Below are 26,538 nucleotides of genomic sequence, written 5' to 3' on the forward strand. Positions count from 1 at the left end.
TGATACGTGACACTAAATATCTGCAGCTTTAACACTATGAGTTTACTGTGTGTGTGTTTGAAGTGAAGTTAATAAACACAGGACTGTACCATTTGTGAAGGAATGTGTCAAAACAGTGCAGATGAAACCTGTCAGACGAGTGACACCTACGAGTCTGTTTGAAATACCAGTCGATAAACACCCTGTGTCCCCTGGAACTAGACCAGAGGCTGAAACCTGTGAACAAACGTCACGTTGTGTCTCTGTTAGAGGTTAATAGTTTTGTTGTTGTTGTTGTTTCTGAGTGTATTTTACATGATTTCCTGGGGAGATAACAACGTCTCTGTCAGAACTCGATTATGAACACGGGCCACTCACACTTACAGTTAAGAATGACTTCTTCTCTATTTGCTTCTCCCTCGGTGTTGACCTTTGTCACACTGGCCTTCTCTCAGCTTCAGGGTCATCTAAACAAGCCATAAACTCAGGTGCTTGAAGGTCACGACCCTGACTCAACTGCAGCTGATAACCCTCGTATCAACTGTCCAAAGATGAAACACACGACTCAACCTTCCACTTGGCAATCGGGGCGACAACATGACGACAGATTACACAACGCTCAGCAGCACTGGAAGCTCAATCGAAGGTAAAACCTCCCTCCGAGATGAATAGAGTGTGAACACGCCTTCAAGTTAACAGCTTCCAAAACCAAACTTCTCCTGAGAGTATTTTATGGCCCAAAATCGACCTGTAATATAAGAAAGATTAACCTTCAAATTCCAGGGCAAAGCTGACTCAACTTCTTAAGCTTCTTTTGTCACTTTGCAAACACGTCTCCTCTGTTCCAGGTTTCCCTGGAGGGTGTTGTAACAGCTTGTGATGCCTTCTGTGTGCTTTTACTCATAATTCATCACATAAACCATCTTCATCTCCGTTGTTACACCACAGATCACTGGGATCCTGAACGCAAACCAGTCGACCAGGCTGGTCCAGTCTGCAAGAGTCAATAATACGAGAGGCAGCGATAACAGATGTCCTCCCTTCCTTCACCTCCTCTCTCTTTGTCTCTATCTCTGCTTCAGATAAGATAACAATCACTCCAGTGACACTTCACACACTGCACTTTATGCACCCTTCAGTCTTTTATTCTCTTCATCTAGAGCAGCCATTCCCAAACTTAAGAATGCCGCCGGCCCAATTTGAAAACTGAAAAATGTGTGCGGCCCACCCACACCTTTAATCACAACTATATGATCCACACACAGGACTAGAATCATACATATTATTAGTTTTATAGCAAAAATAATTGTATATGAACGCAGGAATATGCAGTGCAAATCCAATAACATCCACATTTAAGCGAAACAATTAGCAAAGCAACCAATGTAAAAAAAAACATGAAGTGCAAATAGTGTATTGTTAAAAATGTATTCTTACTGTTTTTATAACAGAGCACGACAAGAATATCAGGGAGAAGAAAAACACATTTGAGGCATAAAAAAATAAAAAGTCCATAAACTGACATTAACACTGGAATTCCTCTGGTCTGACACCTCAAGCAGTTTATCTCGATATCCTTGATATTGACATCGTGTCACCTGTAACTCACCCGATGAGAGAGGTGATGTTGCCGCGTAGCTGGCTCCGATGCTCTCTCAGCGTGTTTTTAAAAAGGTGCTCGAAGCTTGGATAAATATTGTCCATGTTTAGTTTCTAAATGGCGGCGCACTTTACATGGTCCCAGGGTCTTGCTAGCTAGCATCTCAGCGCACACGGCGCACACGCAGGCTTGGGGGGGGGTTGTCCTCTGGGCCAGCGACAGGTACTCACTTGACTCCTTTCTGCGAGTCGTCTTTTTAGTTTTGAATCATTCAGTTTGACTTCCTGATTCCCCTTCGTCATCAGCAGCTTTCCTCGGCTCCACTTTGCTCGACCCAGCTCACAACAAAGTTCTCCCTCACCTGTGATTCCCCCGCTAAGGATGCGTTCAAGTGTTAATGTGACGGTCAGCAAAAACAATGACACCTGCTCTATAGGTCAGATAAAATAAGAACAACGTGGAATTTAAATCTCTTGTCTTTGTTTCATTACCTGTGATGATTACTTTTTTTTTAAATCAATCATAAATGTTTGGTGGTAATCAACGCTTACTTACAAATCTGAAACTTTTTTATCTATTTATTTTCTGATGACCTCTCACGGCCCACCAGGGGGCCGCGGCCCACACTTTGGGAATGACTGATCTAGAAGAAAGAGAAATAGGTTCCTGTACACTGTAGAAGAACTAACATTTAAACCTCATGAAACACCTAAATCCTGCAGTGGAAATCCTTTGTATCGGAGTAGAATTTCAACACGAGAGCATAAAACAGTAATTTCTTAGAATAGGAAGAATCAGTATTGATCTTCAATCTGTGCTGGTTATAAATATGACAGCTACACGTGACCTCGGCCTTAAATCACCTTGGACTCTACTTTACTGCTCCAGCTGAGGGACGACGGCAGGAAGCTTTCAATGTGCGATCAGTTCAATGACACCCTGATATAAAAAGACCCAGAAAGACACCTTCATGTTCTGTGGCCTGTTTTCACACTGGACTGTGTCTACGAGTGTATGAAGGTTTCTTATTGATTTTCAAGATTTACATTTTTGGCCAAATTTATCAATTTATGGAAGTGTAACAAATTAAATAGAAAATATTCCCATTTGGACGAATTAGTCGCAGAGATACATTTTAATTTCATTGTTTGATCAGTATTTTAAAGGAGTTTTATTTTATTTTTATAGAAACCTCACAACATGAGTTTATAAAACCTTAATAAACCTGTACAGATGTTTAAACACAGGTGATCAATGATCCTTTCTGCTCAGTATTATGACACCACAGGTAAATGTTTCTCCCTTCTAGTGGTTTTGTAATGACAACTTCTTATGAGCTATTCAAACTGTCTTCTGGTTGTGTTGAATATGTGTCGCAACACTATGACCGATGACACGTCCGTCCTTCCCACCACACAACACAATGCACACAAGCTCTTAAGCGGGTCAGAGGAAACGGCGATATTAGAAACCTTTCAAGTTTGTATATTCAAGTGAAAGGTGTGTGTGTGCGTGTGTGTGTGTGTGTGTGCTCACTTGTAGAGGGTGAGGTCAGTCTGTAGATCTGCAGAGACTTTGGGGATGGGTGGGGGGGGATGTCTCGTGTCCTGAGGGTGTCGTGTCTCAATGGCCTCCTGGGGACTCAGGTGCACGGTGACGGGAATGACGGGCAGGATGCTGATGTACCTGAAAGTGGACAAAGTGGGATCTTTAATAAACTACTGTCCGTTAACATGTTATCACTGTTGTTTGACACTTAACTGTTGATGTGTCAATTACTAAATCAACCTGAAATGACTCACTTAGGTAACTTATTTGTTTTAGGGTGAATAAAAAGAACAACTGTGACTAACTGACACTAAACACGTCTCCTGCACCTCTCACCTCTTGGCTAAAGTGATGTTGTAGTAGCTGAAGAGCGACGGCCAGTGCCTGAAGGACAGCCTCCTCCAGCCCTCCTCGTCCTCCGACCCCCACGTGATCTGAGGCACCGCGGGCGGGGCCCCTCCCTCGGACCCCGCCCTGGCCGAGCCGTAGTGGCCCTGCGATTGGTTCTCGGGTACGGGAGTTGGATCTGGTGCGGGGTGGATGCTGAGGGTGCTGGTGGTATCTCCACCACGGAAGACGGGGGCCACCCCCAGTTGCGGAGGCAGGCCGGCTCCTCCGGGATCTCCCAGGGGGCTTTGCTCAGACACCTGTGCAGCCAGGTAGGTGCGGATCCCGGCTGGGTCGGTGTAGACGAGGATGCCGATCCAGATCACCGTGCCAACCTGGAAATGAAGCAAATTGATGTTAATAATCGGTGGATTTCATTAGTACGCCTATCCTCCTCAAACAAATAGGAATGAAAACATAATAAAAAAGCTTGTATAGTAATCTGATCTGAGCCAGTCCTCTTACCATGATGATACGCTGAGCCAGGCGTGTGCGAGCCAGGAAATACACCACACGCAGCCTCTTAGGGAGCCTCAGGGTCCTCAAGGACGGGGTCTGCAGGGTGATCGTGTGGGGGGAGGGTCGTGGTGGGGGTGGGACCTCACGTGGACGCAGTGGGCCTGGTTTGGGAGGAGGGAGCCCGGCTTCTGCCGGCAGGCGGCGGTTCAAGTCGGCCAGCTGAGGAGAACAAGGACGGTTTAGACATTTCAATCAATCAATAATGAAAACAGTCGTATTAGTTACATCCGTATTTATCACATATTTTACGTAAACCCCATATTTCCCACAGAATTTAGGATTTAACAGGGATCTATATTGTATGTTTTTGTGTATTTAAATATATAGGTTTATGGTACTAATGCTTATTTATCTGGGCACTGAGCTAAGTCCAGTGAAAGGTTTCAGTGTGAGTGTGTGTAAGACAGGATAAAGAACCATGAGCTCTATACAGTAAGAGGTTGTAAATGAGACGTGCACATGCGGGTAAACAGTAATCTGAAAACTATGTGGTGAATGTACGTGGACCTGTCACCGCCACCTGAACTCCCCTAAGTCCTACATATGTCAGAAAGTGACATGTCGTGTGTGTGCTAGCTCGAGTTTCACGTCAACTTTGTGTTTAAATATCAGGTTTTACCTTTGATTGTCAAACTGGTTTGTCCAACAGACCGTCTATAACACCAGTAAAAATGTACTGACAATACACAACACGGAACATTTTGGTGGTGACAAAATAAGAGATTCTACACAATGCTTGGTGTTACAGATTACTGTGATTTATATCTGTGACTTGAATATTATCATCAGTCTACATAAGACTTATACACTCTTAGGTTGTGTGTGAGTTGTCACCTCCATGCGCCGGATGTCTATAGACAGCACTGTGGTGAAGAAGAACATCTGCAGGAAGAAGTCCGACACCAGCCCCACAACAGCAAACAAACAGAACTCCTAGAAAGATAAAAACACACAGACACCAGAGAAGTCAGACTCAAAACACGTTATTTGTCCCCGAGACAAACAAGTGGCTGGACGACTAAATAGCTTCACACAGAAGTGCTACTTGCTCTTATTTTGTTAAATAAGCAACAGACCATAATAGATAGATGATCTGCTAACAGCATGTGATTTCTTGATTCCTTGATGAAAGGAATCAAACACGTTTCTCTCACCTGGATAGCTGGAACTAGAGTGAAATATCCAATGAGGATGATGCACAGTTCAGTGGCCATGTTCTTCATGATAGACCAGCTCTCATTACTAAGGCCTGCAGAAAGAAATAGCAACATTTAAAATGCTTGATTTATGCAGTCGGACAAAAAAAGCTTAATGCTCTTAAACATGCATTTTCCAAAAGTTAATGGGTTCTTTCTCGGCCTGTCAGTTTAGCAGCTGTTGCATAATCCTGCTAACAGACAAACAGCAATAAAAACATAACCTTGGCGGAGCGAATTTTTTGGCAACGAGTGAAATAGACACGTGTTCTGTTGGACCTGAAGCCAACACCATGAGCACAAACTGTTCTCACCCTGAGCGATGCGGAGTTTGACCTCAAGGTCGACCGGTGTGGACACGACAGACTTTGTGAGGACCAAGACGTTCTCCAGGCCGATGACCACCACCAGGTACGGAAAGATCTCCCTGCAGAGAGGAAACAGACAAACAGCTGAATCACCAAAACTTAAATGGACAAAAGCAATTTGACTCCAGAATGTCTGCTCGAATGAATCCTCTAGATTATCTCACTTATTATCAAATCACCCCCTTAACATCATTAATGTGTTTTGAACCTTTGTCATGACTTTTCCCAGTAACGTCAGATAACCTGACAATGAACTCAAGGGGAAATTAAGATTTAGATCCTGGATCATCAACATAACAAGGAGCCACAAGCAAAGAGTCAAAGGACTGCAGCAGAGTTTGGTTTAAATCTTTCTTCTTTAGGTTTTAAAGTTCAAAATTGTACGTTGAAAAAGGACATTGGTCTAAATTATTTTTATTATTAATTTGAGAGGCAGTTATTTTCCAAAGGAAGTAGTCAAGAAATAAAAAAAATGTAATAATCTGATAATCTTGGGCTGGATTAAAAAAATCCAATTAATCGCAATTTGAAAGATCCAATATGGATTCTTAAATTCCAGAAAATGATTTTTCCCTTTTTGTCTCAGTAGAAGTTAACATCTCCACAACCGTATTCAATTCTGAGAAGAACATTAGTACTTAGCTGATGTAACAGAATCATTAAGGATCAAGTTAAAATGAATTGATTCTGGACTTGGATTTGAATTTAAATCAAGTAACGACATCACTGCTGTTATCCAGCACTAACTTCAGGGGGAAACTGTGAGTCACCCTCACTCCCATGATGCTTACTAATGTCAACTGAACTCATCACCATGGTCATTTACAGTAAGGTCAAGTGACTCATGTCTTTTACTGGTTATTGAGAATAAAAGCTTCATTTCCCCGTCAGAGCAGCAGCCAGATGCAAAGCAGCGAGTCGCCCACATTCAGAATTATGTGTCAGTATCCAACAACTCGCTGCCGGGAATGTCCGCGTCGATAAAGTGAAGAGAGATTAGTTAGAGAGTAGTGATAAGCTTAGGCCACAGAAGTAAGTGTAGAACTGGGTCACAGGGGAGTGAGCAGCTCGGCACATTACATCAGACGCACTCAGTCGCACACGGCTCATAACAAACACAGAATAACATTATCTGAGCAGCCCCGTGTGTGTGGAGTAAACCGTGAGTCGGCAGAATGAGAAGTTTGCGTGTGTCCGTTGACCTTGATGTCTGTTTTCTTTTTTTTGCAAACACACGAAGTACAAGCACGGCCCACCGCCGACCTGCGTAGACCTCGGTCAGTGGTTGGACAGCGGTGCGCCGTTATCACGCCACGCTGTCTGCTTTCTAATAATCCTCAAATGATTGGACGACAATTAAATGTCAGTATCACTTTATCCCCGCCCCCTCGTGTAGCCCCATCCACCTCCACGCCCCCTCAATTCTCGTCTCTTCTTGCCAAGTCGTTGTAAACATTAAGGGAAATCCCTTTAAATCAATGCAGAAGAAATGGGAAGTCACTAAACTGGTGTGTGTGTGTAACTGTTAGTGTATCTTGTTGGACCTGTCCTTGTCTTTCTGTGAAACCGATAAGAGATAATGATGAAACAATAACGGCCTGTTGGGCCAGTAAATATTAACAGGACACTTTTCTTTGTCTGTTACAGAGAAAAATAGATTAGCTGCAGAAATCGCTCCAACTGAGACACAGAAGCTGAATTTAATCATTTCTCTGTGATTTCCCATAAAAAAAATGACAATAATAAGATAAACTGGTCGTGATGAATTTGCACTTCTCATAATAACATCAGTGATCTCCAACTTGGTGTTTTGCTCTGTTGTTGCACTGTATAGCTGTGTGCAGCTCGCTCGTCCATATAGAAGTTAGAATCTATGCAGACAGTCAGACCTGAGTTTCAGCTGCAGGTGTGAAAGAACCCACACGAGGCACGTAATGGAAACTTCCACTGATCAATGTCTTACTACTGTTTTGACTGTTTTCTGTGCACTTAGCGGATGCAACCTCAAAGTTCATGCCCTTACTTGGTAATTTCACCTCCTATTGACCTTTATCTGTGCAACTGGGTGCTGGGGTTGATTCCTCTTTCTGCAGCAGTGATGCTCTGCAGAGCTAATAATTAAAACTCCGAGACAACTCCGGTCTGAGAAACTCATTATTTCAAATCTCAAGATAAATTTCCGCTACAGGCATCAATGCAGATCTCGCTCTCACGCACCAAAGAACAAATATTTCACTTTTTCCATCTGTGCACCTTTCACTAGGTAATCTGTAGATTATATTAATCTTATAGGAAACGCTTCAGAGAAAGTAAAAAAAACTTCCAGGATCAGTTTCATGGTAATCCGTCCAGTAGTTGTTAAATAATCCAGCTGACAAACAGACGAACAAAACAGAAAGATAACCTCCTTGGCAGAGGTAAAAAATGAAATACTGATATCATCATGTAAATCAATTAGCAGCTCTTAAATCATTATTTCTGTGCTGATGTATTTTCTGGTTCATGCTCTAACATGGTGAGTATTGCTTCAGGGTTAAGTTATTATTCTTTCTGCACTAAGTGCTGAGTCACAGCATCACAGAAACAGCTGTTCACCCACAGAACTCTGTCTCTCAGTGAGCGTCTGTTCACTGAAGTGTTAGAACCAAGGGTTTTATTTACAACCACAAAAAAATGTAAAGCAACGGACAAAGAAAATGATATATGTTCAGTCTTTCTCTGATCTCCTCTGCTGCAGGGCACCTACACGCAGACGGCACAGCTACAATTGTATGTGTGTCGCAGGTGTTGTGTTGGGGAGATTCACTACTGGAACTATAGTGAGGTATAGTGATAGTTTGCACAGACGGGATTCTTACCCTCCATTAAGCGTCGGTGTCAGTCCAAACAGCGTGCACAGTCCCACTGACATTAGCAGGGAGCTGAGCACGGTGACCACAGCAGCCAGAGCCAGGCCCCACTTCGACTTCACCATGTCAATCTTACCTGCAGGGACCAAAGAGAAGTGTTAGGAGCAGGAAGCTATAAGTTTACATCCAACCGAGACATTAGGACTATTCAACTTTTCAACAAGAAAAAAAACTGCAGTTACAAGCAATTTTTCGGTACTTTTGCAAATACCAGTTCGAGGAACAAACGTCTTTAACAATGTGCCAAACGTGAATTAACTAATCAGCTTGAGCGTGAATAACAATATGTGTTTTTGTGTGCGTTTGTTGCCTGAACTAATGTTTGTGCTGGCAAGTATCTGAGGTGTTAGCTGGGTGCATTCCTGCAGCGGTGTACAATGTTCCTGTGTGGGGATTATCCCTGCACCAGACAGGAACAGCCTTGGCACACGAACACACGTGGACAGAAAAAGGCGCAATCGGCATAAGCCTGGATCTTTGGCACCTTCCGCAGATTAAGCGATGTGGGTTGTGTGACCAAGGCACGAAGGTAAGTGAGGAAAGAAGTCACGGAGGAACAAGATACACGAGCCAGAGACAGAGAGAGAGGAGGTGGACTCACGTGTGGAGAAGTAGATGTAGGCAAAAAGGATGATGTATGTGGTGACGAGGGGGATGAGCTCCGCGATCCCGATCTCCTCCTTGAAGTGCACGTGAACCATGTGGTCGTCTCTCAGGCTGCAGTTGGCCGACGGGTGGAGTTGCTTCAGACGCGCCCGCAGGCTGCCCAGGAACCTGCACGCACACAGAGCTCAGGATCAGCATCGACATCCACAGCAGCAAGACAGAGGCGGCCCACTAATTCCCTATTTGTATACATGACTGTAAGAAAGTACTGTGGCAGGATGGAGTCCATTACCAGTCTCCGTCTCAGGCCACTGGATTGTTTATACGAGAGGTTCAAACCAAATTACCTTCAATTTCTGCATGTCAAACATAGATAACAGCTTTTGTTCAACTGGCAAAAAGTGAAGTCAAACAAACCAGCATCTTTACGTGAAGAGGCTAAAAAAGCCAAAATGTCTTGAAATCGATGGTGTCTTTAAATACACGGATCGCAGTTAGGACACATCACAGCTCTAATGAACGCAGCATGCGACAACTAGAGAAGAACAAACCATTTAGAGGTATTTTAAAAGAGCAAGATTCATTTATCCTTCATGTGACACAGAAGAACTCTGGGAACGACCCGAAAAGAAACGTAATTACAACCCAACACATTTGTCACAGCAGAGTTAACTGTAAAAAAAAGTGAAAGTAAAGAAATTAAAGCTAATACTGACATTTTCCTTCTTTCTCTCAAAATTCAATTGAAACTTGACTTATTTCGTACATTAAACATTATTATTTATTGCCCACGTTACTCACCTTGCATCGTAGCTGGACAGCACCACGGTGATCGTGTACGTCACCACCCTCTTCCTGTTGTAATGACTGACCCCCGTGTACTTTCCAGGGACGCCGAACAGCAGATCTGTGACAAACACACACACAAAATTAACAATTATTAAAAACAACCACATTGCGGCACATCGGTGTAAAGACCAACAATGAGTGTTGGGCCTTGGATGAGCTATGTCCTCTACTGACCAGCTGACCACTGTTATTTGAGAAAGCTCTGAGATCTCGGTGCTGATATCACACTGAGCTGCTGTTGTCAGATGTTAGATAACATGTTAGGCAGGAGAGCAGCTCGTGCAAGAATAATAAATTAACTGCAATGTATACGATCACAGGTAAATGTCGTCTCCCTTTTTTAATCTTAATATAATCCATACTGGGTAGGCGAGTACCCTTGTGCCTCGCCGGGGCTGCTGGGATATTCCTCTCCAGCTTTCCCATGCCAGTGTGACTGACCCTACATCAGCTCAGTGTGAACAAGAGTATCAGTGCGACTGCATCTGGCAGCCAAGCCGTCCCCTGACTCCGGCTCCACAATAATCTCGCCACCTCTAAATCACTTGAGCCGGAGTCTGAGGCAGAATGCTGAGCGGGCTTTGGGGGTGATTTGGTTCACTGTGTCAGTGGGTAAAGTTTTAAGAGAATTCAATAAGTTCCCAAGGAATGAAACGGCTTGTTCTCCGTCAGAATAAAAACCCTCTTAGTTTGCCGATACAGCTAATCTCACCACTCACCACCTCCCCACGATTACTCCTGTTGAATGATAAACTGCTTCCAACAAGGCAGTCAAGACAATAAAAGGACCAAACAAACCATATCGACCATTATATAAAGGGAGACACCATTATCATCACTGACAATTCAGAAGACTGCATTTGTCAGTTGCTGCTTCTACTAGAAGATAAAATACCTTCAGGCTGGATTTGTTTGGAAATCTTATGGCACAAGACAGGAAGCAAACTAAACTGGAGGTATCACAATGTCAAGAAATAAAAAATGGTGCCACACCATGAAAATGACTTAGTTCATTAATTCTGGTAAAGTAAAGTAAACGTTGAAGGTTGTGGTTTTAAAACCTTGAGAAACAGCTTGATGACAATGAATTCTTTGTCCGATAAAATCTTCCCACGGATGACATTTCTCAGCAATGTGTCAGGAGTTCAAATAGATTCATCATTCTGATATATTTCATAATCAACACGTTAAGAGAAAGTTGTGGCTCAAAGCGTGAGTCTGTCAGCAGCACACAGGAGCATCTGACAAGCCATTGATTCACATGAACTCTGCCTTTTGGCGCATTTAAGGAAATGAAAGAAACATCTTATCCAAGGAAAAGAAACGCTTCAGTTTGTCCAATCGCACAGAGGAGGCCTGTCTGCCTGCCTGTCTGCCTGTCTGCCTGCCTGTCTGCCTTCCTGTCTGCCTTCCTGTCTGCCTTCCTGTCTGCCTGCCTGTCTGCCTGTCTGCCTTCCTGTCTGCCTTCCTGCCTGTCTGCCTGTCTGCCTGTCTGCCTGTCTGTCTGCCTGTCTGTCTGTCTGCCTGTCTGTCTGTCTGCCTGCCTGCCTGTCTGCCTTCCTGTCTGCCTGTCTGCCTTCCTGTCTGCCTTCCTGTCTGCCTGGTCCTCCCCACCCCTACCTACCTCGCAGCGTGGCCGAGGTGTGCAGGCCTTTGGGTTCGTGTTTCTGGATGGTCTTGAGGAGGTCGGGGTCCGAGTCGAACAGCTCCCGCTGGTTCTGCCAGTAGTTGCCGGGGGAGACGAGCAGGCAGCCGTGTTCTGGAAGCACCGACTGCATCCGTCGTAACCCTGGAAACAGGTCGGTCACCTGGAGACACAACGCCTCCAGACTGCGAACCCCAGAGCTGACGGAGGAGAGACAGGGAGAAGACAGAGGAGGTGAGAGGAAAGAGGGAGTTAGCTCCTCAAGTTATTATCTGAGCAGGACACAACATTAATCTATTAATTATCAATCAGTACGGCATAAGTTAATTAGACAATGGCAGTACGTTTTTTAGAGTTGTTTTAGAATTGAACGACCTTCATTAGGGTCTCTACTCTCTCTGTTTTCCAGCAAAACAACAAAGTGTCTACAATCAGCTCTGCTATCACTGGTACAGTGCAGCTGTCAAACAGAGCACCACAAAGTCCAGGAGCTCATCGTTCACCACAGATCAATGCTCACTAAAAGTCCAGTTTTGTTTTTCTTCATAACTCAAGGTCGTGGATGTTTTTCTGTTTTTAAACTGCTTCGTGTTGGAGACAGACAAAGTAATAGTATTTAAGAGAGGAGAGATGAAGTCTAAGTGTTGAGTCTGTCTTTACTACGACTACAGGTAATTAATCAATAGTCAAATTAAACCAGAACTGCTTTGATGAATGTTTCAGTAATGATTTTGATGAAGTCACCTTTAGCTTAGAGAAATTCTGATAAGCATGTTTACTCACTTATTGTTTGGTATTTTATGTCTCTTGTTCATGATGCATAATTTTACGTATCTGATTTGTGGTGGAAAGTAACTTATTAGATTTACTCAGTGTTTTAAAGTACAATTTGTATTTCAAATACTTCAGGTACATTTTCATGTTGTGATAGTTTGCACCTCTGGATTTCATGAATGAAACATCATTTTAACACATTATACTAAATTAATATCCGAAAAAATAAAACATAAGATTCTGATTGGTGCCACTTTGCATTTTCAGATGTACTGTGAATATTTTTATTGAATTTTGCTAATAAAATTACTTTACTTTAAATTAAGTAGGTATGATTTTAATGCAGGACTTGTGATATTTTCCCTTGTCATATTGTTGGGCTCAGCACTTCTTCCACTGGTCATCTACCAGTGTGCGTGTCTGTTTACCTGTCAGTGTGGACGTGGTTACGGATCTCCTCCAGCAGGGTAAAGACTCGACCCAGGGGCGACCGAAACATGTCCACCGGCACCAGGCTGCTGTCCCACGGAGACACCGCTGCCTTCACCAGCACCTGCTGGATGTAGGCGACCGGCGGACCCCGGTACTGCAGCACATGGACGCACAAGCACATTTAATCTACTGAAGCAGCCACATTAACAGGTAAAGGGTCAGTTTCCTGATTCGACACCAGAACTAATGGCAGTGGAAGTGTTCTGTGACGTCTCCTGTCCCACCGCCTCGGAGGCAGTAACTTAACACTACTGCCGACAATGAAATGAGTCGCTCCTTTGTGTTTGCCATCTGCTGTCATTGTGTACGAGCCTCCATCTTTGTGGTGAGACTGTGTGCAACTGAGAACTAGTTTGCTTTTCTCAAAATGCATCATTTTGTTCGGATTCAGGTTTGAGATTAGTTAACGCATTAATACATTTAAAGGGGTAAGGATGATGGCACTGAACATACTGAGATGTATAGATATCTGTGTGTGCGTTTTCTCTTGTCGTACCCAGTCGGGTCGTTCCCCGAGGTCTCCCTGAGGCTCATGGGAAGGGACGCTGTAGTCTCGCACCCCTGTGGTGAACTCCACAGGACCCGTCCCAGGCAGGGGAAGCCTCAATAACGGATAGCTAAGAGAGAGAGAGGGGGGGGGGGGGGGGGGGTTAAAGGGTAAATAAAACACAAGTATGAGAATGACTTAACCTTCATACAACAATTCACATCAGTGTAGTAATGTTCTAGCCTAAACAAGTGCAGGTAAAGACTAATACTCCTCACAGGCTTTTCTCCTCAGACTGTCGAGCAGCCAAAACCTCATCTCATCATGAAATACAGAACTAAATATAAGTATTAAAAAATCTGAAGTTGTAAACAGAGAGCTTCAGTTAGAGGGGTTGTGCTTCAGTCGTGTGTGTGTGTGTGTGTGTAATTTCAGAGCTACCTGGAAAAACCCACTCCCCTTTTTCCTGTAATAGATTGGATCTGTACAAAACAAGTCAATTTCTTGTTTCCCAAGAAACGTGTGCGTGTGCGTGTTGGTAGCAAGTTCATTTTGAACATGCTTCTGTTTCTTTCTCTGCGTACTATAGCCTTGCATGTCAGACTGACAGTCGGCGGTCGAGTCAGAACAGAGCACCTGAAGAAAAGTTGGCCGCAGGGCTGTCGTCGGGACAAGTCACAGCCAGAGCGCACTCAACCAGTTCCCTGTCTAAATCTACGGCTGTGTTCACACTGACCTGAGCCCTGCGTGAAAAACACATTCACAAAGCCTCCTCATTCATCTGAATGGAGTCAGTCAGGTGGTCCAGAGGCAGTGACCACGCAGGGTGTGCCACACGGTCGATGACTTGGAACTGGCTCAGAGTTTGAAGCAAGCCGTTCTTAAGAAACAGCTTTTACTTGGGTTGCAACTGCAAGCAAACACTGTGGTGTCGTCACATAAGACTCACTTTGACACCAGAGGATTACATCACAAACACACAGGTTTACGCAACTGTCCTTATTGCATTGACTTCCATTAATTGTCGAAAGCCTGATCAAATCCTTTAACAGGACCTCGGGAATGAGCCGACCTAAACTGGCGCCACATTGACCCATTGAATTAGACCAGCAACAAGGTTGTCGGCTGTGTCACACATGCACAACACAGCGGGAGGTTTTCTGCACAGACGCGTTCACAACAGCGACAAGTCCTCCGTATTATTCAGGCGAGAGGCGGAGCAGCCGGGGGCAGCAGGCAGAGGCAGGAAGTGACCAATCACCAAGGAGCGAGCAACACACTTTTGCGGAGCTGTCATGTCGTCAATCTTTACGTACAGTCCATGAATTCATAATACATTTAAGAATAATGACATTATTATGCAGCATTTACCACTAACAGGCTCCATTTGGGGCAGCTCTGTAAATTGTAGCATCTGCTGATAAACTGCGTGTGAGGCGTTTAGGGGACATCTGTAAATCGTAGCTACAGACAATAGCCTGGCTTTCACTCTGACAGTTAACTGCATGAGTCTGTGCAAGCACATCGGTGACACATGGCGCAATCCTCCACCGCAAATAAACTCAACATGTTGTAAATGCCGTTTTCCACTTTTCTAATGTGCAGTCACAGAAGCTTCCAGCTGAGGAACAGCAGTGGAGTAATTTAGTTAAAGAAAATTGATTTGTTTCAAAAAACATTTCTGAAGATTGGGATCAAATCCTTGTTTTTAATTATAGAACTATTTTTCCGTGTGTCTTGAAAAACGTTTACAAAATCACTGGGTAGCTGATTAACTTCTCGCCGAGACGACGTGTTGTCATTTCGTGCTCGCGTGAATTTCACTTATCTTCCTTTGTGAAAACTTGCTTGTCAGTTAACTCCCAGAAAATTCTCTCTCTCCCTCTGTTTTCTCCCTCCTCCTCCTCCCCCCCCACCCCCCACCCTCTCCCTCTCTCCAAGGTCACTGTACCTCCACAAAGGCCTCTTTTGTGTGGAGCCAGCCCCCCTCCTGACAAGCAGATGGAGAGACAGGCCTCCCATTCTCACAGGGCCATTTTCTCACAGCCCTTCGCTCTAGTCCGGCCTTAAACATCCCCGTCGTCCAGCTCTTTTCTTTCACTTCGCCCCGGGTGGCGGCCAGTGGTCCATTTGTTCAGGCACCCCTGCTGTAAGGTGCTGGAAGCACAGCACGCAGCAGGTGCATGTTTGTGTGTTTCAGATCGCTGCGATTGTTTTAACAATGTCTTCACTGATGAAACCAGGCCAACTCCCTGACCTGTGTTCTTTTCTCTTGACCGGTGGTTTAGTAAGAGTAGATGCGTGTGTGTGTGTGTTTGTTAAGTGAGTGCTTGTGGCGTTGTGTCGGCGGGGGGGGGGAGTTACTATGTGTGCGCAGATGGTCAGTTCAAACAAGTGTCTGCACAAGTTTTTAGTTTCAAATATGGCCGGCTCTAGAGCTGTAGTTAAGGACGATGTGCGAGTTAGACTTTTGGGGACTAATGCCGATAATAAGGATTTCTGATTCAATTCAATCTATTAAATAAAAATATGAAGAATATGACGTAACCTGTTTGGTAAAGTGAGGTTTTCCTTTAAATCACGACAATCCAAGTCCTGAAGAATGACCACTGAGTTGAACCAGCATCTTTCTGACAAATCAGTCCGAAATCCAAAGTCCCCATTCTGTACTATCTGGACATTTGATTGTGTCTATAATAATATAATAATAGTTTTTTGCACCCCCTGTAGAGCTGTATGTTTGTAGACAGGTGACCTACCAGCAGGTGAGGATGCTGGCCGAGGTGAAGAGGATGATGGGTACTGGGTAGGAGGCACACAGCAGCCCGTGGCGGTAGAAGGCCGCCGAGATCTTCTGCCTCAGCTGCTCGCGCAGCGTCATCCTGGTGGGCGGGGTCAACTCCCGGCCATTGGAACGCACCGGGCGGCGGAGGACAGAGCGCCGCGGGGCATCCAGGGACCTGCAGGAGCGAGCGAGGAAATCATTTTAACAGATCTCTTTACCGAACGTCACTTAAAAGAGGGAATCAAGAGAGTTGGCATAATTCACAGAGAAGTTTCAATGGAAACTTCATCGATTAACCATGTCACATTTAAATGAGGCAGTAAATTGTTAGTATATAAAAATGTCTGTCACATTTATCAGTATATAAAGACAAATAAATAAAGAAGTATTTATAGATCACCAACAGAATTTAGAGGTGAACATAAAATTAAACTGCTGGTTTGACAAGACAAGCAATTTACAGACGTCACCTCGTGAAAATAATGGACAATTTCACTGCGACTAATACCACCACCTCCACCAACGTGGGGGTTGGTGGAGATGGGGGGGGGGGGGTTGTTGAACACATGCTCAACAGGACCAGACACTATGAGACGTGTCTCTTTGGAAAATCTAATTCCACAGTCCAAGGTGCGAAGAGTAAAACTATTCAATCAGACAAAAGCAAAAATCTTACTTTTGAGAAGCTGCGACCAGAAAACAGTTCTTCAATTACAATCTTCATTCTTATTCTGCTAATAGCTGATTGGGTATCAGGTCTGATCTATAAAATAACCCAGAGGGTTCTCAAATTGATTGATTGTTGATTCTGATTATTTATTATTTTACAAATAAATAACAAGTCAGTAAATTAAGCACATGCATTTATTTCTATTACATTTTTGTTTTACAAAGTAAGAACTATTTAAGTCAAGCCTGATGTTGCCTGAGACATAAAGGAATGAACCAAGTCTCCACACAGCTTATAAATTCCTCACTGGTATCGGATAAGTGTTCAGTATCGGCAGATACCCGATAGGGACCGAAAAGTCAGATATGTGCATCGACTACAACTTGTGACACTAAATGAAGTGTGTTTCCAAAGTAGCAGGAAAATGCCCTTCTGCACCTCTGAGCCAGAGATGTACACAGTCCAATGTTCACACTGACATTCCAATCGATGTGTGTATGCTGATGTAGAGCTTGTACCCAATGATGAACATTTACGCTTTTCATAAGTGTCGTCTACAGTAAATCTAAGATATAAATCATTTTTTTATAAATATAATGTGCATCATTGTTGCATCTCAACAGGGCTCATGTTGTATGGTTCAACACTACTACACATTCACAAATAGACACACACACTTGCACACACAGGTTGGTTCTTCTGGGGGCTGCTCTGTCCTGGACACCTAATTGGTTACATACGGCGCACATGCTGCCGACTACAGGCACGGTGTGTTTTATCCTTCAGACGAGTTCGTAGGGGTCACATGGTCGACAGCGCTCGAACACGCGGCTCATTCAGCAGCCAGAGAGGTGTGGACACGTGCAAAAACATGCAAGTCCGACTGGGCAGCTAGACATGTGTACAAGTCTCGTTGATCACACCTGAGGGGGGGGGGGGGGGGGGGGGGGGGGGAACCGCCACCAGGTTCCCTGAGAAAAGTGTCTTGGCTCCGAGCAGCAGGTAAACTCCACCTCCATTCAGACAGGAGCATCGTTTCCTCATTAAAGATGCAGAAAGGGCCGGAAACTGGATATTTATACTAGATACTATGTCTGACATCCATATTAAGGCAGTAACTAACTATTAATCATTATTGGTTTATCTTATCCACAGGTTGATCAGACCTGGGTGCATGTCCCTATCATCTTGGGGCCCATGTCGGGATCTTTCCTCCTGATCCAGAGCCATTGGATCCGATGGTGGATGTTGCAATGAGACCCCTGCAGCCAACCTCCACAGGGGCAGACTATTGCTTTCCAGCCATGTTGTTCTTCCTCAAATGCCACGTCTGCATACCGCAGCCTTTTCCTCTCATTCGCTTCATCCACTGCATCCTCCCAGGGTCCTGTCGATTCTACAAAGTAGACAACGTGCAGGGTGTTGGACCAGAGTATCAGGTCTGCTCTTAGGGTGGTAGTGACAATATGTGATGGGACTGTAAGCCACTTGTCCACTGGTCCGGCTGACCACTCCTGGTCAATATATTACAATATATTACCAGATTATATCTGACATGAGTCTAAAAACCTGAAGATTTTCAGTTAGCTATCATTTACGATATAGAAAAGTCTAAAATATTCACGTTTTGGGCATTTTGTTTGAAAAATTAGTGAATAGTTGTTTTTTTCTTCTCTTCATTTAAGAAGTAATCAGTGTCATAATTTTGAGATATTTCTCTGGTTTTGAATAATATTACGAAAACAAATCTCAATTATGTCAAACAAAAACTTAAATTACTGTTTTAGTTTTAATGCTTGAAATTAATACATTCCGTTCTTTTAATCATCTGTAAATGATAACACACAATGTTCACACCACCACTGAAAACTGTCAACTGGCCACACAGCCCCATCGTGACTCTGTGCTCGCCTGCGTCCTGAACTCTAATTCAATGTCGACACAAGAGGAAGAAATGTGTGAAATCTTTGCCTTGTGGGTGGCACAACTCCCTTCAAGCTCCCGACTCAATCTGCTGTTTGACTTCTCTGCTCAATCTCGGCTCTTATCTCACTGTTTACTCAGCAGACTGGTTCAACACAGCCTATCAGTGTTTGCTGTTACACACACCGCTCTATAACACTATTTAATTCTCCGCCAGGGCAAAGCTACGGCAGCTGGACAGTGTCTCATTCTGCTGAACCGGACCGACTCCCCTGACTCAGCGTTTCACACGTCCACGAGCAGCACCATGTTATTAGTTACCGTGCCAAAACACAACGATAACGCTCTGTACTATCAGCCGCTCCCGCACCGTACAAATCAAAGAAGCCTCGCTCTGTTCTGAGTCCGTACCTGTTGATGGGGGACCAGGTTATCTCTCTGGCTCGCAGCCGTTTATATCCAGGTGTTGTGAGCTTAAGCGGAGCCCTGTGGTTAACATAGTGATTCCTTCGGGTTTCAGGCAGAGTGTGTGGCTGCTCGGTTTGTCCCCCCGGGAGCCACGGAAACATTCCCTGGGAGGAATTTGCCTCTGGAGTCTCTTGATCTGCTGTTATAAATACACTATACAGTAAACACAGCAACGTCCTGGCAGGCTTGCACAATGGGTTCTGCAAAGGTCCAAAGACGGCTTTGAAGTAAAGCCTCTCTGCTCTGTGTTTCTTGCGGAAAGCCGAGTCTCCAGGTTCTGCTCCCGCTCGATATTTTTCCAGGGACAACTTTCAATGAATGCCTCCATCTCTCAGCTGTCTGCCCTGCTCACTGCATGCTGTGGGTTACGCAGCAGCCAGGCTTGATTTGGCAAAGGCTCAGCTGCATCTCCGTCAGTGAACTAATCCGGGATTTAGCCGATTGGAAACTCAACGAGCAGGGCTCAGGGCCTATGGCCACCCCCCGCCCCACGGCTTCCCCTCTCCTGTGGACACAGCCTTCAGGCGGGCTATCACGAACATTACAGCACGCAGAGACATTCACATGTTAAAAAACTAATAAGTTTGAAACAAGAAATTCACAAGAAATTCACAACCAGGGCTGGAAATCCACAGCAGCCACAGGCAACGTGCTGGTTCACTGTTGTTTCGAGCTGGTGAGTTTGTGTTCTCTTCAGTGACTTTGGCAGATGACCAGAGATAGTTTGAAAATCCTATTCTGTCTGACCGGATGGTGTTGGCTGGATTAAACCATCCGCTACGGCTGAGCAAATGAAAATAACAATTCTGCTTAAACTCAAATAAATGTCTCTAACAAAAACATGGGAAAATGCCTCAGTTCAAGAGCCCTATGCATTTGCATCTGCGCTAGGCAACGAATAGTCTAACAAAGAGCAGTCTATATGCCCCCGGCACGAGGAGCCAGCACAAAAACACAGCTACGGACATGACAGACACAGCGTTTCACATTGCAGGAGCTAATTCAGTTAGGGGGGTCATTGAGGGGCTCTGCAGCTTAATTGGGTGACTTGCAGATTAAGGTAGATTAATAAAAGGCCACATGCCAATGAAGCTTCTTTAAAACTGAGACCATTGAGAGTCACACAGACACTGACAAGACTCAAATGAGAGGTTATGAAACAGCAGCTTACCTCTTTTCCACACTCCCTAAAATGCCCAGCTTGAAGGCATCTCCAGGGTTAAAAGAATCCATGGGCATAATAAGCAACTCTCCGTATCAAGCGACACATTTACAGCAACAGTGCAGCTAGGCAGGATTTGTTTCAGCAAAAAAGCTAAAAAACTTTACAACACATTCACAAACATTCCAGGGAGCTTTTTAGGCAACATCTACTCTCCGTAGCACGCCTGCTCCGACACTGTTGCATAATGTGGAAGCATGCTCCTCTGATCTGTGGGGCCCATTAGTCCTGTTGTAAATACACAGGGAAGCTTGATGTGGATGAGCAGATTATTGCAACGCAGCCTTTTTACAACCACCGAGGGAAATGTCCTGTCAATCAGTAACCACACTGCAATAAGAGGCAATGTGTATCAAGCAGTCTGTTTCCTGGCAGATTATTTATACACGCAGATTATCGTGCACTTGTTTTTAACTGCGTACGACTAGAAAAGGCGTCTTTTTCAATCTAGAGCATTGGTGAAATTGGCATAAGACAGTGAGTACACACAGGACTGGCGGAGCTAATGATGCAACCCTGTGGCAACATCAGGCACCAACCAGCACAGCAGCTCCCAACCAGGGGCCAAATCAATAATATGTAGTTTTAGCTGAATGAATGTGCCATCAGCAGAGAGTCTCTTCTTTCAAGCCCCAAAAACATTTCTCCAGCACCTCAACAAAACACGAGAAAAGAGGCAAAAAACCACTGAGCTGCATCAAATCCATCACCTGGTTCCTCACACGTTCATTCTTCTTACACGTGCTTCAGATAAGTGAGAGTGTTTCTCGTGTGTTTCAGCAAGTGAAGCTTCCTTCTCAGGAACTGTCACATATCAACCTGCAGGCTAACTGACAGCTAGCTAACGTTAGCTACAAGTATCCTGCAGGACTGTAGCACACAAAACTCACTTATGTATACATAGATATCATATAACATGTCAGTAGGAATAAGAAACTCATTCATAGAATCCATTAAAATCCATGTAAACACTTCAGATCAGGAGAATTTCCTGTGGTTGTTGTGAGCTAACTTTCCCTGAGCGACTCTTGCATCATCAGTCCTCGACAACCACAGCTTTTAAAAAAAACCAAGAGACAACAATGTACGAACATTAAATGTTAATAAAGAGATTAATAAACACACACACCCGCAGGAGTCTGACGTTTCTCCGAATGGCTGCACTTCGTCCTGACAACTTATGATGGCACCAGGCTGGAGGCTAACGATGCTAGCTGCGTTAGCTCGAGAGCTCCCAGTGGAAATGTGTGTGTGTGTTTTTAAACAAACTGACACAAACAACTTGGAGTAAACAGAGAACGAGCCGCACGTGACACGAGGGGCTGGTGTTGGCAAACATCTGGAATAACCAGCCGGACACGGAGAAAGTGGGAGAAGAAGCTAAAGCTAACGACGCAGCCGCATATGGGGAAAAAAAACCAACGCTAAAGTTAGCTAGCTACGCGCAGAGGCAGCGTTAGCACGTGAAGCTAATTCCCACATGTGCGGGGATCTCACCTGGTTTTATAGAAACCAACGCAATGTTTGTGTGTTTGTGTGTGTGTGTGTGTGCGTGCGTGAGTGCAGGAGATCAAACCGCTTCTGTCGCTAACACCATTAAACAACCCACATGCTTCCACCTAGCAGCTAATGCTAACGGGGGGGGGGTTAGCCCACTCACTTGCCTGGACTAACTTCACGGATCCTCGGGTGTAGCTGCTGTCGTCCTCCGGAGGAAAGAGACGAAAACCCCGCTGTGTTATTTCCCTTCTGTGCAGGGGGGAGGGGGGGGGGGGCGTCCAGAGGCTATCGAGGCTAGACCCGATGCTAACGTGAAGGTGCAGCGGTCCTCCTGGTTGTCAGGTTCCTCGGGGACCTCTGACCTCCGACCTCTGACCCCCCGCGGGGAGCGGAGCGAGGGGCGCAGCGACCTCTAGAGGCGGGAACTGTGGTTACACCTACACCAGGGTCACCGCACAGGGAAACGTGTGGACGAAGAGCTTCCTTATTTACTACGGAGGCCGGGAGAGACCAACGTGAAGAAAACACATGCAAATAGAAAATACTACACTTAAAAATTAAGAAAATAAGTTCATCAATTTGATGTCACATGCAACACAACACGTGCAACTACAGAAACAAGCTGCGAATAGCAAAAACTACAACAAAAATGTTTCCAGGGGACCAGAAAAGGGATTAATTGAGCTGTAGTTCTATGCTTTGTGAAGTTATTATATACGTCTTTAACATATAAAACTGTGAAGAACTCATTAAATCTCTTCCTGTTTTCTTTTATATTCCAATATAAGCACTAGACAATTGTCTGTGGGATTGTTTGGACTCGGATGATGTATTTGCTCTACTTAGTTCTGTAATTTTGGGCATTGTCCGTCTCTGAAGGAATAAATCCTATCATATCCAGGGGCATAACACTTTCTAGCTGTATATTTATTTTTTAAATGCACATTTTATATTTTATTAATGCTATCTTTAATTATCATTCTGTTGTTTATTACTTACTTTGTTTGCTATGATGGAGCTTCTCTGTTTTTCACACAATCTTACTTGTAGTTTAAACTTTTATAACCATGGTGAAAATAAACATCTTGAATCTCGAATCAACAGTTTTATTAGATTTATGTTGTGTGAACATCTTGTAGTGTTACAATTACTCTTGTTAATTTAATTAACCTTAACAGATTGCTTTATGTCACACCATGACCTAATTCTTAACTCATTAATATGCAAATGTAAACATCAATGTAGGCCAAACTCTAATCAGGTCATTGGCTCCAGATTGTTCTTGAGTTACAGAATCTGTTTGTGTTTTTATATGAACGTCTTTACATACCACATATCCAGTACTCATTTTATATTTATTGTACTTAAGTTATTGTGGAACATACGTTCCACACACTATTCACCACGATGGCAGGACATACAAACATCAGTCTACAGTCGTCACTTGTAGAAACCACAGTAAACCTGACTGATCTGAGCAAATGACTTGTATGAGTGTGAAGTCTGCAGAAGAACCTGTTCATCAGACTGAGCTGACATTTTGTTTTCATGTCTTTAATTTGAAATGACTGACAAATAAAACATCTGAGCGATTCAGCGTCGATCCGCTGGACTGAGTCACTGACTGTGGAGCTGGACCACAGCTGGTAGATATGTGGCCAACGACTCTGGCAGCTAACAAACCAACATAAGTTCGGTCCGGTCGTATGAAAACATTAGTCCGTTGTCACATGTTGAAGAGACAAAAGGTGCGTGAGGATGAAGTCTAGAGAACAGCACTGGATGTTCCTCGAGCAAAGAAGGAGGCTCCTTTATCATGAACCTTGTACTGGAAGAGTTTCTTCTGTGTGTTCTGTCCATCACCTTCTTTCCTCCTCCAACACACCTCCACCTGTAAACAAGACAACAAAGGGCTGAAGGGTAAATCACATTTTAAATGAAAGGTTTTCACATTCACATATACTCAGGCATTAACACCAGGCAAGCCTAACTCTAATTTGTATAAACAAATAATGCTCCACTGGCTTTTTGTCACTGGGACAATTGGTTCATCTATTCAGTGTTGGAAAAATTATGTTCCATCAAAAACTGTGGGAATACACACACACAAACACACACCTGCCCATGGATGTCCCTACAGTAGCCGGTTGGGAGACCCCGTACATTAAGAGTGAGGCTGCACTGGTGAGTCAGGCCCTTCAGGAGAAGTTCTGAGCCTTCGTCATCTCCGCCGTCCTCCTCTTCTTCCCCATTGCAGCGTACCAGCATCACCATGTTGCCCTGCAGGCACAGTTAAAATCATAGTGAGGAATCCGTGGCTTGTTCCCTGACAGTGGTATAGGTCACATAAAATGCTTTAAACAAAAGTTCATTCAGGACGGTTCAAAGCTGCGATGCAATCACGCTTCAAGGGCAGGAATCGAACCTGTAACTGGGAGCAGACCGTGGCTCGGCAGTAGTGACTGAAGTCCAACACGGCTCCAGCGCTGACCCCCAGACTCAGCAGCACACTGACGTCATCCACCAGCAAAACGGGGGGGCCCCACTCATCTTCTTCCTCTCCGCCAGAACTTTGTAAACTGCACCGGACAAACTCGTACAAACGCCGCAGGCCGACTGTCGGATCCCTGAAGAAAATGCAGATAATGAGACACAGGCAACAAAGTATAAGGCTTGTGTTGTTTATTACAGGGTTTCTACAGAGGCGTGGAGGTGAAGAAATTATTAGGTTGACTTCACAAAAACCTGATATGAAGGTGAAGTGATTACAAACTGACAGCAAGATATATAAATGGAAAGAAACAGAGGGTTAATGATAACTTTGACAAAACCAGTTGTGATGTATTGTACCTGATGAAGTCCATGGCCTCACTTCCTGTATCAGTTTTTTGAGGAATCAAAAGAGTCAATGATTCGTTCAGTCCCTCCAGAAATATCAGCTGACCTTTCTCCTTCGCTTGTGTTAGACTGACACCCTGAGAACACACAATACACACACACACATTAAGATGTTGCCATCATTTAAATCAAGCAAAGCCAACAGGTATCACTATTTGCAGCGTGATTCTGTATTTGCACGTGTTGTGACTTTTTGACACAACACGTTGAAGTTATTTTATTAATTTGCAGTGCGATGAGATCTCTCTGCCTCTGTACATTAGTCACTCGGTTACTTACTAAAAGTTCTACTGTACTAAAACTTTAGAAATGTCCCTCAGCTGTAAGTTGCTTTGGATAAAAGAGAGTCTGCCAAGTCAAGTAATGTAAATGTCATGTATGTGATGTAAAGGAGCTTAGGATGAAAGTAGATGAATGACAATTATTCATCTTTGACCTTATACATTATGAGGCCTTCATTTAATACTTTAATAACTTTACATGGACAGTGTGACAGGTGTGGTCGGACTCACCAGCCTCTGACTGACTGCATTGTAGTGACTGAAGGACTGAACCAGGCCCAGGAAACACACTTTGCAACGAGCTGAAACACAACACACACACATGAGCTGCTGCTCACACATGAAACACATGTTTACTCACTCACACACACACACACACACACACACACACACACACACGTGGTCACATCTCACCTCGCAGGTAGAGGGACAGGAAGTGGTGGACCAGGAAAGAGGCATCACTCTGTCTGTCTGACAGGAGGATGAATTCTCCCTGCGAGGACACAAACACAAACAAAGACACTTGTAACGAGCGAGCTACCGAGATGCTAACGTTCCCACCAGTGAACAACAGGAAGCCACACGTTAGCATTAGCACGCAGGGCAGTGCGTTGTGTCTTGATGACGCCACAGTGCTGACAGAGTGAAAAGGTGATGTCACCTGAGTGAAGCTGTCAGGACCAGAGTTCAGGATGCTGTTCAGCTCCGTGTACATGGCGAAGCTAACTGCTAACAACAACACGAGCTAACGCGTCCACGTGGGAATCACAGCTGCACGATGTGAGAAGAAGAAGTTGTTGTTGTGATTTACTTCAAATGCTCTTGATGTAAATCCGCTGTTGTAACTGCGACGTGAGGTTATTCTGCGTTATTAGCTTTGTTTTGTAACCGGCTAGCTGCTGTGCTAACGCCAGGCAGCATGCTACACACGAAGAGTGTAGATATAACAGGAGGTGTCACTCTGCATCTGATTTCTGCCAGAGGAAAAAGCCTCCTGATCACGGGCTAGCTATTAGCTCACGTGTTAGCATCACGTTCACTGCTCCATATAAACCAGTTCTCCAGAGTCACGTGTGTGGATTTTATTTATTCTCAAATTTCAGGATGAAATTATACGTTTTCATGTGTTTTTCTTAACCAAGCATCTCATGTTCGTGAAAAGCATCTGCATAGACGATCTTTGGTGACTTCTTCGTCGTGTCTCCTCGTTGATTCACAGCCAGCGCCCCCTGCTGGTGGTGCGGTTTTAATGGGTGACTGGCAGCAGGTACATTTAGGGGATTTAAATCAATAATCATAATAAAAATTATAATAATAGTAAGAAGACGAATATGAATAATATAAGAATATTTTAAAATAGCTTTGAACTTGCAGCTAAGGTACATTTGCATTACTGAAAATATTAAAAATATATTTTACTATTAAATAACTT

At 44.2% G+C, this 26,538-nt stretch overlaps 2 protein-coding genes across 5 annotated transcripts in view; both read right to left on the minus strand.

Annotated features, from left to right (window-relative positions):
• Positions 1 to 22,306, minus strand: part of scap (SREBF chaperone) — a 27,039-nt gene extending 4,733 nt beyond the window's left edge. Inside the window, exons 1-14 of one of the 4 annotated variants that reach the window (XM_034611468.1) lie at positions 22,102 to 22,306; positions 16,119 to 16,319; positions 13,369 to 13,489; positions 12,809 to 12,966; positions 11,586 to 11,806; positions 9,914 to 10,019; positions 9,108 to 9,280; positions 8,456 to 8,582; positions 5,544 to 5,656; positions 5,188 to 5,282; positions 4,868 to 4,966; positions 3,980 to 4,192; positions 3,464 to 3,849; positions 3,116 to 3,265 (exon numbers count right to left, since the gene is read on the minus strand). In XM_034611468.1, coding sequence (XP_034467359.1) covers positions 3,116 to 3,265; positions 3,464 to 3,849; positions 3,980 to 4,192; positions 4,868 to 4,966; positions 5,188 to 5,282; positions 5,544 to 5,656; positions 8,456 to 8,582; positions 9,108 to 9,280; positions 9,914 to 10,019; positions 11,586 to 11,806; positions 12,809 to 12,966; positions 13,369 to 13,489; positions 16,119 to 16,240 — 2,084 coding nt within the window. In that variant the 5' untranslated portion in view covers positions 16,241 to 16,319; positions 22,102 to 22,306. Of the gene's footprint in view, positions 1 to 3,115; positions 3,266 to 3,463; positions 3,850 to 3,979; positions 4,193 to 4,867; positions 4,967 to 5,187; positions 5,283 to 5,543; positions 5,657 to 8,455; positions 8,583 to 9,107; positions 9,281 to 9,913; positions 10,020 to 11,585; positions 11,807 to 12,808; positions 12,967 to 13,368; positions 13,490 to 16,118; positions 16,320 to 19,148; positions 19,741 to 20,376; positions 20,762 to 22,091 lie in introns of those variants that run through there. The other 3 variants (XM_034611467.1, XM_034611466.1, XM_034611465.1) reach the window with 3 other exon arrangements.
• Positions 22,307 to 23,263: 957 nt separating this feature from the next.
• elp6 (elongator acetyltransferase complex subunit 6) lies at positions 23,264 to 26,098 on the minus strand. The gene is made up of 7 exons (XM_034611489.1): positions 25,768 to 26,098; positions 25,521 to 25,599; positions 25,338 to 25,408; positions 24,778 to 24,902; positions 24,353 to 24,554; positions 24,046 to 24,207; positions 23,264 to 23,818 (listed from the first exon to the last, which is right to left on the minus strand). The coding sequence occupies exons 1-7, from the start codon at positions 25,819 to 25,821 to the stop codon at positions 23,693 to 23,695; spliced, it is 819 nt and encodes a 272-aa protein (XP_034467380.1). The 5' UTR covers positions 25,822 to 26,098; the 3' UTR covers positions 23,264 to 23,692.
• Positions 26,099 to 26,538: the final 440 nt, after the last annotated feature.

Source organism: Hippoglossus hippoglossus, chromosome 16 (assembly GCF_009819705.1).
Source record: "Hippoglossus hippoglossus isolate fHipHip1 chromosome 16, fHipHip1.pri, whole genome shotgun sequence".
NCBI lineage: Eukaryota > Metazoa > Chordata > Actinopteri > Pleuronectiformes > Pleuronectidae > Hippoglossus > Hippoglossus hippoglossus.